The sequence below is a fragment of the Gymnoscopelus braueri genome (genome assembly GCF_963280865.1).
Source record: "Gymnoscopelus braueri genome assembly, chromosome: 20".
NCBI lineage: Eukaryota > Metazoa > Chordata > Actinopteri > Myctophiformes > Myctophidae > Gymnoscopelus > Gymnoscopelus braueri.
The window spans coordinates 12,047,494-12,062,631 of NC_137622.1; the positions used below are offsets into that span (position 1 = coordinate 12,047,494).

The 15,138-nt window shown below is 43.1% G+C and overlaps 1 protein-coding gene across 3 annotated transcripts in view; it reads right to left on the reverse strand.

Annotated features, from left to right (window-relative positions):
• Positions 1 to 15,138, reverse strand: part of LOC308076259 (teneurin-3) — a 129,995-nt gene that overhangs the window by 11,384 nt on the left and 103,473 nt on the right. For all 3 annotated transcript variants that reach the window (XM_080416468.1, XM_080416467.1, XM_080416466.1), the window contains 4 exons: positions 13,550 to 13,704; positions 7,570 to 8,459; positions 5,019 to 5,194; positions 2,536 to 2,771 (listed from right to left, as the gene is read on the reverse strand). In XM_080416468.1, coding sequence (XP_080272594.1) covers positions 2,536 to 2,771; positions 5,019 to 5,194; positions 7,570 to 8,459; positions 13,550 to 13,704 — 1,457 coding nt within the window. The remainder of the gene's footprint in view (positions 1 to 2,535; positions 2,772 to 5,018; positions 5,195 to 7,569; positions 8,460 to 13,549; positions 13,705 to 15,138) is intronic.

A 15,138-nucleotide genomic window follows, 5' to 3' on the forward strand; every position in this document is an offset into this window, starting at 1 on the left:
CAGCTCCCATTGCTGGCTTCATTAGACACTCTGGCAATCGCTCAGGTGCGCTTAAATCACAACCTGACACCCCCAACCCCCCTTAAATTTACTGGAGACGAAAATTGCTGTGAGGCAAAGTAACTACCCCCAGTTAAGTTCATAAAGCAAACCATCAATCGAACAGACAGTTTCTGGGGAGGGGCTGAAGTAATATACAGTGCAGGAAATATTGATATCCCCATTATATGCAAGTTTAAATGTTTATATGACCCATAAAAGCCCAGGGGAAGACAGGGGGAGAAAGGACAGGTTTAACACAGTACTATTCTTCGCATTCAAAGGCAGGAGGCTTTTGGTAAGTGTCTTTACAGAACCATGGATGCATGCAGTTTTAATGTGGTTGGCAGTAGATGTAAAAACAAACCCCCAACCCCTGCAATAATAACCATTGTAAACCTGGTGTCCCTATTTTGAGTATGTCATTATAGGCAAAAGAAAATAAAGAGAAAAATATATATTTTATTTCAAAAATAGCATTTATCCATCATATGATGAAGTATATTGGGCTTTAAGGGACATGAAACCCTAGGCCGAATGTCTAGTTTGTTTTCCAGTTCAGGCTAAAGGAGAAGAGAACTCAAACACCAATCTCAAGAGAAAACAGAAAACACAAAAGCACACAGTATACAAGAACATTCACTCCATAAACATACACTACAACAGAAGATTCTAACATCAAAACTAAAGAGAACCTAACAACAAACTAAAATCCAGCAAAGAGTGAACACATAGTCTTTATGGTGGTAAAGAGAAGTCCAGCACAGGGGTCATCCTGCACATGTATGTCCGTACACGGAGTCACGGACATACGGACATACATGTCAGTCTCCAGGTTTTCTTCAGAATATTTATGACACAGATTTACTATGACACTAAGGCACATTAGTCCTAGTTGGTTCTCTAACTTTTGGTTTTCAAGGACCCCATAACTCTGAGAATGCACAAATGGAACCATTCCATTTGTACACTCTCAGAGTTACAGACCCGTAAAGGTAATTTAAGGCTTTAGCTCTTAAAGGAGTAGTTCACCCAAAAAATTACTTATTTTCTTTCAATTTCACACCCCATGAAGCCTTGAAGTCATGGAGATTTTTTGGTATTTGTTGCATTATTACAGCTAATAATTTGATGACCGGCGGACTCAATTGAGTCTCCTACTGACCGATGACCCAGTCATCAAATTATTGGCTCATTAATGCGACAACTACCCAAAAATCTCCAAAAATTCAAGGCATAAATGTATGTGAATTGGAAAATACCAATAAAGAAACCTTGAACAAAAAAGTTAAGTTGGGCGTTATAGTCTCTTGAGCTTTTTACCTAAGCCAGAGAGAGGTGGCTCTCTCGGGTGAGTTCACTCGGGGGCGAAACAGCCTCTGGGGGACAAAGGGGAATCGGGGTGGGAGGTGCTTAACCCATTAAGACCGGGGAAAGCATCTTGTGTAATTTTTTGATTTCTTGGGCTATTAAAAACATAGCAGATATACAAGCCCCCAACCCAGAAGCGAAGATTTGAGTTACAAATGTTCGCTTTAAAAAATATATATATATTCAAAGATTTGCAAAAGAAAATCTAGTTTTTTCCAAAAAATAGCAGTGTCCCCAACCCGATCTCCAGAGATTACCGTAACATTGCACGGAACGAGTGCACTTCATTCCGTGGATAGCCGCCTCGGAACTCCCGAATTGCGTGCATATGTACGGCGCTCCCTTTGTGACAAAACCATTTCGGAGGCGTGCAGTCACAGGCGAACTGTCACCCCGTGAAGGACCACCGAGGGAGCTAAGGCGACCGAGTTGCCGTCCTGAACGGTGTGACGTTCGCCTGTGCCTACTCAGCGCCGTTTGAGTTATGTACCGATAGGCACAGAATCGTAATTTTTTTTGTGGGGACTGCTCTGCTTCCGGGTTTTTCCGGGTTGCGACTGGTTACGCCCACCGTGGGACTCGCCGTACATATGCACGCAATTCGGGAGTTCCGAGGCGGCTATCCACGGAATGAAGTGCACTCGTTCCGTGCAATGTTACGGTAATCTCTGGAGATCAGGCTGGTGTCCCATTGCTTGATTTGATTCAGCAACCAGCAGGTTTGAATGGGAAACACAAATGACACCTTCATGTGTGTTTCCTGTTCAAATCTGCTGCCGAGCCAATCAAATGAATGGAACAGGAAACAGGTAAGTATGCCACATTCTGGAAACACCTGAACTACAGTTATGCACAGAGCCGATTAGGGGAATTGGGAGGGGCAGAGGCTGCCGAAACTCTCTAGCAGGGTTGAACTGAAAGTGGCAACATAAGATGGCTCGTAAACTATAGCTGATCGTCGCCCTAAATGCTGAACCATTCAGACTAAAGCCTAATTTATGCTCAGAAAATAGCAGACCTACAAGCTCACAATGCGTCGCATCAGCGTCGCGTTGTGAGCTTGGTTATTGATCTCTTTCCATGTCACACCAAAAAAAAACATAAATATATATAATAAAATCTCACTCTCAGTTTGCGACCGAACACGATGACCTTCCCCCTGGCCTGCTCCTTGCGGAAACGCCACTCCACCAGGTTCTGCCCGCTGTCTCCCGGTAAGCTCATGTTGCGTCTGGCTACGGTGGGGTTGGCAGCTCCTGCCAGGATATGAGGTTCTGTCTGGTAGTGGGTGTCCATCCCGTTGGCGTACGTGATCCTCAGAGAGTTGTCAACGCCCACCTGATAGCTGCTTCTACATTGGTCTGGAGACGGGAGGGATGAAGCAGAAGGGCAATTAAAACACAGCAGAATGGGTAATTATGTGGAGGAATCTGTTATTAACCATCCTGGGGGATAATTGTGCTAAATGACTTTGAAAGCACTTGTTTCAAATTAGAGTGTTTTCAGATCAAAAGGACGGAACTGAAGTGTCTATAGAAGGGAAAATGGGCCATCTGGATGTGAGCCGCACAGAAAACCATTTAGACACCCAGCAGTGGTGGAAAGTACATTTACTCAAGTACTTTAATTGAGTATTTCCGTACTGCTACTCCACTACATCTCCCTGTCATTTCTTTGTATATTTAAAGCCTCACTATGTAACTTTCTTTTTATGAATAAAATGCCATTTTAAGCACTAGGTTCACATCCAGGGTAGAAGAGGAAAGTTACATCGTGCTGCTTTAAGTTATTTGTCATAGATATCTGCCCTGTGCAATTTGAAAATTCTAAGGTTTTCTATTTATTCACTGTATGTTCCAATGTTCAATGTCAAAAACACAATTAAATCGTTAATCGCAATTATTTGTACAGTATGACGACTAATCGTCAACTTAAATGTCATGATTGTGACAGGCCTATAAGCAGGGATATGGCACATCTAGATGTGATTCCCACAGAAAACCATGTAGACACCGAGACACTGCTTCTACCTTTAGTCATCATCAATGCCGTGTGTCAGGCACCGCAGTGCTGCACGATTTAACCTTACTGCCCTGATGACCCCACAAGAAAATTACAAATAGAAATCCTTCTGCATGCCTATTGTGCAAGTATCTTTGCCATGTACAGTCATGTACATGTCATTGTTGACGTGGTTATCCTACAATGTCAATATAATTTACTCTTTTACTATACTTTTATTAAAATGTTATAAAGGAAGTCAATGGGGTCTGATGCGGCTGAAACTGCAGCCAAATATGGAATCATACATCATGGATACTGTACGTCTGGTCACATGTTGTCCTAGACATGGGAGCCTCACCGCTATTCAGTTAGGAACACTCACAAATAGATTTAACCATTTATTGCAACAAATGGAACTTGGCGTTAATGGCTCTGCTCTCTAAGGTGTTCCCTAAATTTTGCTAAGCAGCATGCTAAGCAAAATCAGGCTATTCAAAATCCCCCACAGGTATACAAGAGCGGGCCCATAGCAAGACATTTAATCAGATTAACTTGAGTCATGCAAACTTGAATGCATTTTAACATTAAAGCCATAGAACATTGAATCAGTTTAGAGCCATGCAAACATTGAATTTCAGTTTACTTTAGAGCCATACACACATGAATTGCAGTTCAACATTCAGTTTAAACGTTTGAGTAATGCAAGACTCTGAACTATAAGGTGGAGGCTGGGGTGGTGGAGGCAAGCTTTGCCAGAAGCAGCAGCGTGTGGCAGCAATGAAAAGTAGGGAGCCAGTGTAGGAGGGAGCCGTATTTAAACGGACCGCCTGTTGAGGGAATGAGGTGTGATTGGTGTGTAGGAAAGCGTGGCTGATTGAAAGCAATCAGCAGACTGAAAGCTGATTCCAGCTGAGGCGTATATGACTCCCGTGCCCTGCTTGAACTAACGCAATGCTTCATTTAGACTCTGTCTTGTTTGCCTGTAATACCGAAGAACAAAATGATTTCATATTTAGTTATGTTACTAGTTAACAAATCATTGCAAACATCTGATGGCTGAGAATCTTCACAATCACAGTGGGGCGGCAGTGGCTCAGGGGTAGAGTGGCCGGGTAGAGTGAACTGGAAAACCGCAAGGTTCCCAGTTCGACCCCGGGCTGGGGCGCTCCCCTAGAGTTAGTGTCGAAGTGTCCTTGAGCAAGACACTGAACCCCTAATTGCTCCCGATGAGCAGGTTGGTGCCTTGCATGGTTTCCATCATCATGGTTGCCATCGGTGTATGAATGTGTGTGTGAATGGGTTAATGGCACAATCAATGTAAAGCGCTTCGGATAGAAGCGCTATATAAATGCACCATTTACCATTTACAGTGGACACTTCAACAAGCATGCAGTGAAGAACAGGACTTGTAGCTGCAAACCCTTGAAGGACGGCAAGGTGTGTGTGTGTGTGTGTGTGTGTGTGTGTGTGTGTGTGTGTGTGTGTGTGTGTGTGTGTGTGTGTGTGTGTGTGTGTGTGTGTGTGTGTGTGTGTGTGTGTGTGTGTGTGTGTGTGTGTGTGTGTGTGTGTGTGTGTGTGTGTGTGTGTGTGTGTGTGTGTCCTACCCTGAGCCAGGGTGTAGAAGGCACGGATGGTTGAGGTGTTAGTGGTTATGCTGATCTCCTCCTCGCTCAAGGAGCTCTCGATGTCCACGGTCAGAGCGCTGTATAAGTCCGTGTACAGGTTATTCACCATGCCGGTGGGGAAGGTCACATTCATTAGCCTCCCATCACTGTCGTAGCTGCGAGGTGAAAGAGGAGAGAAAGACAGGACATTCAATTATCACCACTCTTATAACCCATTCAATCCGGGAACGCATCTGTGTTATTTTAGATTTGAACTGTAACCATTATTTTATACTTTGGCTATTCAAAAATAGCAGATCTACAAGCTCATAGCTACGAGCTTGTAGATCTGCTATTTAAAAACTAAAAAATTTTTAGTATTATATTTTTTAAAGCAAACATTTTGAACTCAAATCTTTGCTTCTGGAGGTCCCTGGAACAAAATATTTTACAAATGTTCACTTTAAAAAAATATATATTCAAAAATTTGCAAAACTTTTCCACGATTTAAAAAAAATTAGCAGATCTACCAGCTGATAGCTTATAGATCTGCTATTTTTGAATAGCCAAAGAAATCTTGAAATTACACAGATGCGTTCCCGGTCTTAATGGGTTAAACTTAGAGAATGAGACCGTTCTCTTTTCCTGCAATTCAAATGTCAAATGTCAATTATCACTCGGAACGAAAAAAGAAAATGTTCCCAATTTAGAGGTTGACTGAAGAGGCTGCCATATCAAAGCACAGTGTTCATCAAACACATGAGGGGAGAATACAGTGTGTCATCAGCTGTCAATTTCTAGATTAAAAACACACACTTGTGACGGTCATTTACATTTTACATTAATTCAATTTGGATGATTGATGTGTCATTTCAGTGTCATTGACTGGGGGGGGGGGCTATTGCAGTAGCTACTGTGGATGTCATTTATAATTATTCATAATGTTATATAACAGTCTCAAACTGAACTACTGCATATCCAGATAACATTCCAGGTGGTACAGAGGCGTTAAGGTCCAGTAATATACTGAGGTTATTAGTTTAATTACTCTTTTTTTCCTTTATTATTCGTTTTTTATTATTTAATTGAATGCATGCAAATCAATTCCCAACGTGAAAAAATCAGGACTTTATGTTCCTTCGCCGCAGCCACCTGACCTCTGGAAAACTAATGGATATTATAAGATATAGGTTTAATAAAATACTGCAAAATTGAGGCATCCCTTTGGGTTATTACAGACCTAACAGGGCTCGTTTTACAGATGGGAGGCAATTTCTTTTTAATTAGGTTTCAATTAATTGTGCACCCTAAAGCGGTAGGCAGGTAAGTAAGGATAGCAATTATAGAGTCAACTGGTCCTGGGCTATGGGAAACACACACACACACACACAGTGCTGTCTTAAACCTGTACACGTACACGCACGCACACACGCATATGCACACACACAGTTTTTTCACCTCCAAGTTTTATTCACTTGATACTGTAAAATATAGCTGTCTAAATAGGTTGACAATCGAGTGCCGAACTAAAGTGGAAGTTCATTAAATAAAACCTAGAACTGGAAGCTCAACTCGAGGTTCTCCTTCAAACAACGATGAAGGACATGCCATAACGTTCTATTCCTTCTAAAAAGGTTCAAACTGTAAGTGTTTATTGCAGTGATTCTCAACCTGTGGGCCGGGGCCCACTGGTGGGCCATGAGGCTATTGCAAGTGGGCCAACTTTGTTGTAAAGAAATTAGTTTCATTGTGATACCGATAATTAGGAACTTATTAACATTAGTTCCACTGATCGAAGCCGGAACACAAATAAACATGCTCTGAAACGCATGCACGCGGCCCACCCATATGACCACAGCCACAGGTGGGTGGGCTGCGATAACTTTCGCGATTTTCAAGTGGGCCCTGATTCAGAAAAGTTTGGGAATCCCTGGTTTATTGTACGCTTGCAAAAAGTGCACAGTTTGCTTTGGCATGCAGCTAGAACTGAACTAACTAACTTATAAGATTAAATTGATCTTTGACACCGATCCATCGAGATAAATGTTTTACATCTCTGATAAAATGTTATATTGAAATTAAGTTTCTGTAGTTCAGTGGAGTTCTTGCTCATCCAAGTGACAAGCCCCTTAGGTCATACACAATGAACTAATTCATCCTTTTTCACCTTTCAACAAGCGTCACTCAACGAAAATGACTTTTACAACTGAAAAAAATCTAAAGAAATTCAGTCAAGCAACAGGTCGCGTGAGGAAGTATGATATTTAACTGAAATCAGTTACTTTTTCTTTTATTAATATATTTTTAATGACTATGGTGGGATGTTTTTTTGTTTGTTTTTTAAATCTGTGAGTAAATGTATAAACATAACATAAATATATAAAATAATAAAACGGTTCTCAAAGTGGGGTTCTGGAGATCCTCAGGGTTCCTTGAAGGGGTTCCAATTGGACCCTTATAGATATGCAACTCTTAGTGTTATGGGGGTCCTTGAAATGTATATTTTTTAGAACCTCTAAACTAATATATGAACTAAACTCAATGTACTCACTCATAGAATGTTGTCCAGCCAATCTCTGAGGTCTTGGTTGCCAGCAGACCGTTGTTACCGTGGTATGTGAGGAGCACCAGTTCCTGACCCTGGGCGGTCAGGGTCTTCAGGCCCCCGTTGGTCCCCATGCTCATCCAGATCACCTGGTTGTCCGGGGCGACGATGCGGACCGGCATGCGACTGGCGTCCCGGCGGATCCGCAGGGTGTTCCCACTGCTGTCCGTCACCGCCGTGACGTCGTTCTCGCTGCTGTAGCCGAACGTGTACTTGAAGTCTCCTGTGAGCAGGCTGGACGTGTGCTGGTGCGTCCCGTTGACGTCAAACACGTAAAGCTCCTGGGCGTCGGGGGAGGCGACCTCGTACTGCAGGCTGGATCCCAACGTGGTCACCGTCGGCCCGTTCCGGGAGATGGCCCGGATGCGGATGTTCCCCAGGTCCGCCACGTACAGCGTCCCGTCAGGACCGGCCACCAGGGAGGACGGGGCGTTGAGCCGGGCGTCCTTGGCGTACCCGTCCCCCGTCTGGTAGCAGTCGCAGTTGGCGTCGTTCTTGCAGTCGCAGTCGGACAGGGTGCCGGCCATGTGGGTGATCTCGCCGTCCGCAGACACCATCCGGATACGACTCATCTTCCGCTCGTCCGTCTCGGCGACATAGAAGGCTCCGTGGTACGACACGGCGATGGCGACGGCCGACTCCAACGGCGTCAGCAGTGCCCTTTGACCTCCCGCCACGCCGTGGTCCATTCCGGCCAGCGGGCAGTGGACCGGGCGCCCGGCCGCGATGCTCACCTGACCGTTCTCTGTGATGCGTAGGACAATGTTGTTGTCCAAGACGTAGAGAGAGTTGTCCATGGGGCTGAAGGAAAGGTCAGTCGGCCACTCCAAGATAACCTGCAACATTAAACATTAGATGTCAGACGTCAGTTAGTCAGCTGTGTGAAAGGTCATCGTGTTCTGTCATAATCTGAAACCATCTAGTCAAAGATGACCTCAAGAGGCATCCAGGTGGTGCAGCGGGTGAAAGTTCCTGCCCCCCCATGGAGAATGGGGTTTCGATTCCTGCGTGGTGCCTCTGGCTTGACCGGACACTCACAAACACAATCGCCTGTGTTTGTAGGTGGGAAGCATTAGTTTGAGATCATTTGTTTAGGAGTAAAGTGGTGGATAGACAGACTGAGCAACAAACCACGCCATGCTTAGAGCCCCAGCGCTAAAAACACAAAAAGGTAAAGTAACAACAGTTTTGACAACATAACACTGTTCTCATGTCGAGTCGTGAGGTTGACAGACAACGTGTTGTTTCTAAAAACAAAAGTAAAGTATATTAAAGTATCTTATTCAACCATTAGTAACTTTCTTGGTTTTGTCAAGGAAAATTAGGTGAAAATATAACCTTTCTCTGTCTTCAATCCATCACAGTGACGTCTTCAAACATTCAGTGACAGATATCTTAATAGTCTATGGTCTATTAAAAAAGATATTAAATATTAGACTAGAGTGCACTTGGAGCCTCCAGAATCTTTTGATATAAGAATCCCTCTTTTTGCTGTCACTTATCCAGCATGCCAAAGTGTACTTAGTATTGGTCGGTAGCGTCTCTCCAGACACTCCATGACAGGTCTTTATTCTGTAGTCTGTTGCCTCAGGGTCTTTCAGTCTGGCCTGAGTCTTGTCTTTACTGGCTCCTACCAGAGCATCTGCTTAATGAACAATTCTTCTGTGGCATTCCAAATGCTTTGTTCGCATTTTATTCAGCAGGCATATTAGAGCTCTGCTGACCTCCCAGAACATCACATACAGTTTTTCTTTCTCTCTCTCTCTCTCTCTCCCTCTCCCTCTCCCTCTCTCTCTCTCTCTCTCTCTCAGAGTGCGGTTGTCTCCATGCACTGAAAACACAGATTGTCTTGTTTTCTAAAACAATGTATAGTTTCTCCTCTCCTCTCTATGTATGTCATGCCAAGGACCCCCAAATTGATATGTATGTGGCCGCGGACCCCCACCTGCAAATATATTGTGCCAGGGACCACCAGAAGCAAAGATTTGTGTTAAAAATGTTTGCTTTAAAAAAAAAAAGATTTAAAGATTTGCACACATTTTCAAGATTTTAAGAAAATAGCAGATCTACAAGCTCGTAGAGGGGCACTCGGTGCCGCACTATGAGCTTGTAGATATGCTATTTTTGAATAGCCAAAGTATAACATATGGATAAAGGGGTTAAAATGATTGTGACGCTTTATTAACAAATTTTGCTGGGGACCCCCTGGTACCCCCCCAAGGACTCCTGGGGGTCCCCGGACCCCACTTTGAGAACCAATGGTCTAGACGCTGTGGCTTCCTCCACCCTTTGACTTGTCACTGCTGGGTGGCTTGTAAAGTTGGTGATCTAAGCAGTTTAAAACTTTATCCTACAATTGCACTTGTAAGTCCCTCCGGACAAGAGTGTCAGCTAAACGTCTAAAATGTAAAGCGGTTAAAGATAAAACTAATGAGAAAGCCCAAGGTCATGTGTGATGGAGCTCGTAGGGCACGGAGGTAAAGAGCCCTCCGATCCCGGTCCAATCTCATTCTCAACAGCCAGGGCACTCTTAAAAATTCTCCTTCCAGAGAGAACCTGATTATTATATGATGTGCCACAAACACATTCATTTTAATCTCATGAAAGCTTTTCTTGGCTTTTATTTTCTTTGTCATTATTCCTGGGTGCCAGGTCTGAGGGTGACGGTAATGGGAAGGACAGGGCATATAAATTCTGAAGAGGAGCGAGGCAGCTCTGCTCATCTTGGTCTTCTAGCGCTTGGTATAGAGTACAGAAGTCCTGACGTCACTCGTCCATCCCCTGGTTTGTAAAGTCATTTCGCTATGGAGAATAACATTGGGTCATCTTAGAATCGTCTCATATAAGAATTGTGGTCCAAAAATAAACAAACTGTCTCGGCGATATTGTCAGGGAGGACGCTCTGTATCGTTTATGATAGTCAGTCACTCATATTTGAAACAGTCTGTTTCTGGCGAAAATTTTACTAATTCTTCGGAAGTAACATTAGCGTTTTCTCACCGTCAGTTGATGCTTCATATCCATATGAGTCAAACCGCCGGGGTCATTTGTTTATTTTTGGAACACAGTTCGATATTAAACACGTCTATGGGAATTCAGAACAGGGGGGAAAAACCGCGACCCAGGTAGGATGTGTAAATTACGTCAGACTTCGGTGCTCTATACTGTCTACTGTCTGACCGTTAAGGCCTCTAGTTCACAGGTTTTCAAAGTGGAGGCCATCAGGGGGGGATAACAATCTAGCACAGAGTTGTCTCAGAGTTCCACACAGGAGCAAACATTAATGTCACGTCAGAGCCCTGATTTCTTAGAACTGTGAGCATTTGAGTGTGTGAGCAATATTCTGCTAGCAATGTGGGAGTTTGACTAATGACAGCCATGCTGTATCTAACTATTAACCTCTTTCCCTTTAATTGGAGAACCACGTTGCAGGCTGGATAGGGTGGGCAAAGTGATTTTTAAATCTGTTAGTGTCAGCTGTACCGATTCCACTGCTGTGTCAAATCTGTAAACCCATCAATTGCATTGCTGATTACCACCCTCATAATACCCAAAAAAGGCCCAAAAAGGCCATGATGTCAGTTAGGGCTGGGCAAGCACAAAATTGAATATCAGAATATTTTTGACAAAATACCTCAATATATATTGTAATGTTACAGTGGTGATGACTATTGATGCGTTCCCCAAATCTTTACATAATGAAACTTTTGTAAATTATAATCATTATTGCCTATATAATAATTAAGTGGGTAAAGGGAAATCTTATATTATAATTGATTTAAGGGAGGACCGGCCGGCAGCGGACCACATCGTCATGCTCATGTCACTATGACTCAGCCATAACCAGTTCCCAATGCAGCCACGCCCAAATATGGAGTGTGTTATCTAACCTCCATGTGTCGTCATGGCATCAGGCGCAAACAAATCACTCAGCTCCACATATGGGCACAAGAGGGGGCATGTATGCCCATATATGGGCATATACTGATGACATCAGCGATCTCCATATATGGGCATGAAAGGGACACGGACTGACTGATACAGAGATCCGGTTCTGCAGAGCCACAGATTCGACCGCTATGCCCATATATGGTCATCATGTGCATATATGGGACTGACCGACTTCAAACTTGCTGTGCACAGCAGCAAGGACTCGAGGGAGTGCCAACCAATAGTTAAAGAAAAGTCAGGTAAATTCCGATAATTACTGAAATACAGTCTTTAAAGTCCTACTGTATAACATTCATTTAGTAGTCTTTTTGGCTCCGTTGTCATTACAGTGTCAGTCTATCTATGGTCTGTTAGAGCTGTGATTCCCAGAATTCAGTTGGAAACAAAACCACAGATGTACCGCTCTGAAACAAATGCTGTAGTCATGTTGCGACACGTTGGGAGCTTGTATATTGGCTATTTTTGCCGAATGTTCGCAGAATATTCCCTATAATGACATTCATTCATTCATGTGGTTCAAGCTGGCCCTTTATAGTACTTAATTGCACGGAACTAATCGCCTGATATTAGCATATTGTATTGCTAGATACTGATGAGGAAGAACATTTTTACATAGTGGGTTTGATAGGTAAACCCAAACTGAAACCCTGCTTAGTCATAGTGGGTCCTTTAACCCATATAAACCTCAGAATAGGCACACCTACAAAAAGCCTAGGCTGAGGTCATTAGAATTACAAATGAGGAAGCAGATTATACTTTAACAGTGGCAGCCACTTCAAAACAGGCCCACCCAATACTGAGATAAATTATTTTTAATTTCCCTATCTTCTGCCATAACCTCAAAACTCATCTCTTCAAAAAACACTCTCTGAGTTCCCACCCTCTTTCTCTCCCACAAATCACACCGCTTTTTCTAATATCCAACTTTTCAGCTGGCACTGAAAATGCTCCTGTCTTGTTGATTTAGAAAAGAAAACGTCTACCTCCCCCCTCTTGACTAGCACTTCTCCATTATGCATGACCATTCCACAGACACAAGAATATTTGTTAGCTATATCAGGGATCTCATGTCAATCACACATGATCATTTCATAGACATTTCTTCTTCAAATGCTGCGAGTTTGACCTTTGTGATGTTTCCTATTGGTTGCTTGTCGTGAGCTTAAAGGGATACTTCACTTTCACATAAAATAAACATTAAAAATAAATATAAAAAAAAAATGAAAGAAGTTATGGCAAAATAAAGGCCCCCTCACACATTAGTAGGACACTCTAATGCGTGAGGGGGCCGTGATTTTTCCATTACTTTTTTCATTTATTTTTAATATATTTTTTAAATGTTTATTTTATGTGAAAGTGAAGTATCCCTTTAAGTGGAGGTTATTCCAGAGTTGCACTGATTGTAGGTGAGTGTGGATGTAATAACACCAGCAAATGTCCAAAACCTCAATGTCAAAGTGAATTCTTAAACATTTGTAGACACTCCACAATCACCTGAAATCCACAAAACCCATTCAGACAGTTGACACCTGTGTCAACTGTCTGAATGGATGTTGTGTCTAATGTGTAGTCTACAGTGTGAATGGATGTTGAGTTTAATGTATAGTCTACTGTCTGAATGAATGTTGTGTCTATTGTATGGTTTACTATTAGAATGGATGTTGTGTCTATTGTAAAGTCTACTATCAGAATGGATGTTGTGTGTAATGTGTAGTCTAGTCGTGGGCTCAGAGAGACTATCCACTATGAACCTCACACTATAACATAAACACTGTATCCTGGATATATTTGAAAGTAAGCCACTAGCTGGCACTGTACTACATATTAAGTGTCTTGAGACAACTTGTTGTGATTTGGCACTATAATGAAATCAAATCAAATTGAATTGAATTGTGACATGAGGTTCTGTGAGAGCAGGTTGGAGGGGCCTCAACAACAGCCACGTGGGCCATTGGTTGCTCAGCATGTCAATCACCTGATTGATGTCCATGCTGCTGTCACAGGTCAGGGGTCGTGGAGACGTGAGGTCGTTGGAGCCAAGGAAAGTGGAAATGATGCCGTTTTGATCCACCTTCCGGATGGTCGTTCCGTCTACGAAGTAAATCAAGCCATTCTTGTCCAAAGCGATGCCTGTTGAGACCAGAGGTGGAAGGGGAACGAAACAGAGGTGGGAAGAGGGGGGGGGGGGTAAAGTGAGAACGGAGGTAAATACGACGGACGCTGCATCTCTCCACCACTCACATGACACCGAGGACGGAACACGACGGATACATGTGTCGAGTTTGCCTTCCCATTATTCAGGTCACTGAAAAAAGCACAGGCATCAATAATTGACGCGCAGCTTTTCTGCTATTAAATAATTTCTCAGATAGAAAGTGGGAAAGGCTGTATTCATACGGTATACAAGTGTGTTTCCGCTGGCTCTCTTTATCTAACCCCCCCCCACTCTCCACCACTCGCCCCGCCCATTCCCGAGGTCTAAAAACAGACCCTGTTTTTGCTGTGCCTGTATGTGTCATTGAGTGGTGCGTTTGTCAGGAGATTTTGCCCGGTGCCTGCAATCATCAACAATCTGTCCTCTGTTTGAGGAATGGATGAACACCGGGGAGGAAATGACAGCATCAGACAATTTTGGTTGAAAGAGGTGAGAAACAAGAGGTTGCCATGGTGACGTGGGCAGAGGACTAAATTGTCTGACTGACTGAGTGTTGTTGGGATCAGGGGCTCAGAGAGTTGCAGGTGATCCACGGTCTGGGTCTGCTGCTGTCGGTTTGTCCCACATGGGGAGAAAACATTAGCAGGCTGTGTCAGCCACACACACACTCTGTCTCAGTCTCTCTCTCTCTCTCTCTCTCTCTCTCTCTGTGTGTCTGCCTACGCCTCCGCCTCTCCCTCTCCCTCTCCCTCTACCTCTCTCTCTCTCTCGATGTCACTGTGCTGTCTAATAGAAACCAGCACCAAAGGGAATTCAATTAAACGTCGCATGCTTTCTCTCCCTGCTGCGGAGAAACAAGTTTGGACACTCGATACCATGCCATTGCTTATTCACAGCTTCTGTCATATATCATAGATAAACATAGACCATTTTCTAGTTAATGGTTACTGATCATATATGAATAATTGAGTTGATGTTGACTATACTGTACATAATGGGGTGGTTATTTTTTGGATTATTTTCCGCTAGACTTTTCAATCCGTACTTTAACATTTATTAAAACACATAACTAGTAAGCTTAAGGGTGCAATAAAGTTCATTATGTTGGATCATCTCAAGAACTTTTCAAGTCTCTGCACATTGACTTTCATACTGCAAAAAAAAACTAAAATCATCATGACTTCCTTGACAATCAAACAAGATAAACCTTTATTGATTTGCCTGGTGAGATTCAGGTGTATATACCGTGAGCAATAGTCAATGGGCTAAACATATCGGACCACCGTTATGGTCCTATAACACACAGCTGTGATTTTAAAACAAATTAAAAACATTGATCTCAGGAAGCATGTGAAGCATCCTGCCTCGGTTACATTAAGTTTAAACATCAATCTGAGTATGATTTGTAT